This window comes from Leptonychotes weddellii, chromosome 10 (assembly GCF_054177405.1).
Source record: "Leptonychotes weddellii isolate Sample4059 chromosome 10, ASM5417740v2, whole genome shotgun sequence".
In the NCBI taxonomy this organism is placed as follows: domain Eukaryota; kingdom Metazoa; phylum Chordata; class Mammalia; order Carnivora; family Phocidae; genus Leptonychotes; species Leptonychotes weddellii.
The window spans coordinates 89986259-89990015 of record NC_138378.1 but is presented as its reverse complement, the minus strand read 5'-3'; the positions used below and the strand labels follow the sequence as shown (position 1 = coordinate 89990015).

General features: G+C 37.8%; 1 protein-coding gene across 5 annotated transcripts in view; it reads right to left on the bottom strand.

Moving 5' to 3' along the window:
* Positions 1–398: 398 nt before the first annotated feature.
* ANAPC1 (anaphase promoting complex subunit 1) overlaps positions 399–3757 on the bottom strand; it is an 89292-nt gene continuing 85933 nt past the window's right edge. For 3 of the 5 annotated variants that reach the window (XM_081796788.1, XM_081796789.1, XM_081796790.1), the window contains one exon: positions 400–896. In XM_081796788.1, coding sequence (XP_081652914.1) covers positions 676–896 — 221 coding nt within the window. In that variant the 3' untranslated portion in view covers positions 400–675. Of the gene's footprint in view, positions 897–3757 lie in introns of all 5 variants that reach the window. The other 2 variants (XM_081796791.1, XM_081796787.1) reach the window with 2 other exon arrangements.

Below are 3757 nucleotides of genomic sequence, written 5' to 3'. Positions count from 1 at the left end.
CAAACTTTTATATTTGTTTTTGTGGGAGAGTCAGTCCAATATAAGCAATTCCATCATGGCTATAACTAGAAGTCTCTAGATAGTGCATTTTTATCTGAGGTCAAAACAGCAATAAACTAGTAATGTTATTAAATTTTAAATGATTAAATGGAGCAATCTTTGCTCTTCTTAAAAACAATTTTTGAATCCTCAATAAGCAGAAATTTGAAAGTGATAATAAAGGTGCTCTGAATTAATTATATTTTATGATTCAGGTTACTGGGCAAACTCCATATCTGATTACATATTCTGAAAAATATAGTGAGGTGCTAATATTTTAAACTCTGTATTACAAAAACTTTCAAATTCATATAAAATCAGGTACCTGGTCATTTTAAAGCTTTATAATATTAGAAATTAAGATTATGTGATTAAAAAGAAACATCCAAACTAAAACCCCAAAAAATAAAAATAAAAATAACTTTAATAAAAATTAAGAAAGAAAAATAACATAACCATTTAATTTATTTATTAGTATATACTGGTGTTTGGGGCTCTCTGAAGAAGAACCCATCCTTTTCTGAATGTAAATAAAAGTTTATGCATGTATAAAGTTCAGATCGTCTTTTTAGAAAAAGTTCTCAACAATAACAGCCAAACATGAATGAAGACCAAAACCTAACTAGAGAAAATAACTCACCAGAAGTGCCTCCAACCAAGAAACTTAAAAAATAAGTGAGTCAATAATAAAGGTACTGAAGAGGATTTAGATCTGCAATTACCTTCTAGTCCTATAGACGGCAGGTGCCATGGAGCTGGTACTGAGTGGTAGACAAGGAAACAAGCCAGCATGCTCAGCTGAGATTCCTCAAAGGGCTGCCCACTGAGGTAGGCGTGCACACACATATCACCCCCAGCTGTGAGAGAACACAAATGGAACTGAAGCAATTTATTTTCTCATCCAGAACTCATTAAGTACTTACCATACACCGGACAGGTACTATGCTGGGCATTCGGGCTACAGTGGTAAGCCAGACAGAGTGCCTGTCACCACAGAGTATGAAGTGTTGTAAGGGACAGAGACATTACACAAATAACGACACAAACAAATGCATAATTAGAAATTGTGATGAGTGCTATAAAGGGGTAGTGGTCACTGAGGCTGTCTCTCCAAACACCCATTTTACGACCCTTCTTTCCTGCAGTATATAACATTTGAGGGGACTGACTTCAGCTCCAGAACTGGATCCTGATTACTATTAGCCAGACTTTCTCAAACCTTAAGGCGCATCAGAATCACCTAAGAGAGCTAATTAAAACAGATGAGTGGGCCCCATCCCCAGAGTTTTTTGGATGGGGTCAGAAAAATTACATCTCTAACAAGTCCTCAGGCGATGCTACTGCTGCCCCAGAGAGCAGACTTTGAGAACCACTATTCCAGGACAATCAAGGCAATCCCATTCTCAACACAGTGATTGGTTCAGAAACTGGCAGACCTAAGCTATTCAGTAAGAGACATTCTCTGCCACAGGGACTGACTGAGCAATGTGCATGAGTTCCAATTCAAGCCAGAGACATGAGGAGATGTCTCTTTGCTAGAGGCGTCTGAGAAAGAAATTTCCTCACTATTATGGCAACACTCCTAGAAGCAACTCCATTCTTCCTCTGCAAAACGCTGAGCTTGAGGCAAGGAACAGCCATTTTATTACCATGAGAAAAAGCATTCTGAGGATAAAGCCATGGCACAGAGTATAAATAATGGAACCTCAGAGAAATAGAGCTGAAGACACTAAAATAAGATGACCCTTAGACCACCTTACCTATTCCAATAATGTAAGCTTATATGTGTCCTTATTGTTTAAGCCAGGTTGAGTTAGGCCCTCTATTACCTGTAGACAAAGGCATTTTGATACATAAAGAAAAGTTGAGGGAGAGGAAGGGGGAGGGGAAGGGGAAAAGATAGGGAGGGAGGGAGGCAGAAAGAAATAAAATGGCATGGAAGGGGGCGCCTGGGTGGCTCAGTTGGTTGGGCGACTGCCTTCGGCTTGGGTCATGATCCTGGAGTCCCGGGATCGAGTCCCACATCGGGCTCCCTGCTCAGCGGGGAGTCTGCTTCTCCCTCTGACCCTCCTCCCTCTCATGCTCTCTGTCTCTCATTCTCTCTCTCGCAAATAAATAAAAATTAAAAAAAAAAAAAAGGCATGGAAGTTGCCTGAAGTAATGTGGTCTTAGAAGGCCTATGAGAAAGGGGCACTTAATTTGAGGCTGTAAGAATGAATATAAGTTGAGTAGACAGAGAATAAAAGAGAAAGTTCTAGGGAGGGAAAGTAACATATTTAACAGCCCCATAAGAGAAGGGAGAAGAGAAATTATAACTGATACCAAAAAAATACAATCATAAGAGACTACTATGAACAACTACACACCAACAAATGAGACCACCTAGAAGAAATGGATAAAGTTAAAGTCCTAGAAACATACGTCTTCTAAGACTGAAACATAAAGAAACAGAAAATCTGAATAGACTGATTACTAGTAAAGAGACTGAATTGGTAATCTAAAACCTCCCAATAAGCAAAGTCCAGGACCAGATGGCTTCACTGGTGAATTCTACCAAACATTCAAAGAAAATTCAACCTGTATCTATCTTTCTCAAATTCTTCCCAAAAACTGGAGAAGAGAATGCTTTCAAACTCATTTTACAAGCATTAACCTACCACCAAAACCAGACAAGGACACCACAAAAAAAGAAAATTACAAACAACAAAATATTAGCAAACTGAATTCAACAATACATCAAAAGGGGTCCCCACCGTACCACTGGCCAAGGTTTCAAAAGACCTCACCAAAATGCTATCTCAAATGGAACATGCCATGGAAACCATGATGTTCATGTTCCACAAGTTTGCTGGGGATAAAGGCTATTTACCAAAGGAGAACCTGAGAGTACTCATGGAAAAGTAGTTCCCTGGATATCTGGAAAATCAGAAAGACTCTCTGGCTGTGGACAAAATAATGAAGAACCTGGACCTGGACCAGTGCCGAGATAGGAAAGTGGACTTCCAGAGCTTCTTTTCACTAATTGCTGGGCTCACCATCGCATGTAATGAGTAGTATACATGAAGCAGAAGAGAAAGAAGTAGGAGGCATTGAGCAACATTCCTGCCTGATGAGAGTTCTCCCAAAGGGTCTCTTAAGGACTCTTAAGGGTCTCTTAAGGAATCTGCCCCACAGATTCTGCCTGTATAAAGGATTGACTGAACAGATCAGGATCCTCAGAAAATGTACAAGTAAAATCTAACATTTGACAAGCAGAGAAAGAAAAGACAGTGAAAGCTAGATAAACTTTTGATTTTTATATTGCTTGCATCCTCTTACCCTCAATAAATAAATTCTTTTTTAGTTCCTCAAAACAGCAACAATAACAACAAAACACAATATTTTAAAAAAGGATCACACACACCACAACCAAGTGGGATTTATTCCAGGAATGCAAAGATGGTTTAACATCTACAAATCAAAGTGATAAAGCACAATAACAAAACAAAGGATAATTAAGCAATTATTAATAAACTAAGAGGAAATCATTATTTCCCTATTCCAAATGTAGAATAGTCTCATCTATTTTGATTTTTCTATGTTACTTTAAAACCGTTCATCTTTAAAACATTTTAAACATTACATCTAATGATAATCAATAAACTACTTCAAATAAAAAAAAACAAAGGCTAAAAATAACATGATCATCTTAATAGATACAGAAAAAGCATTTAACAAA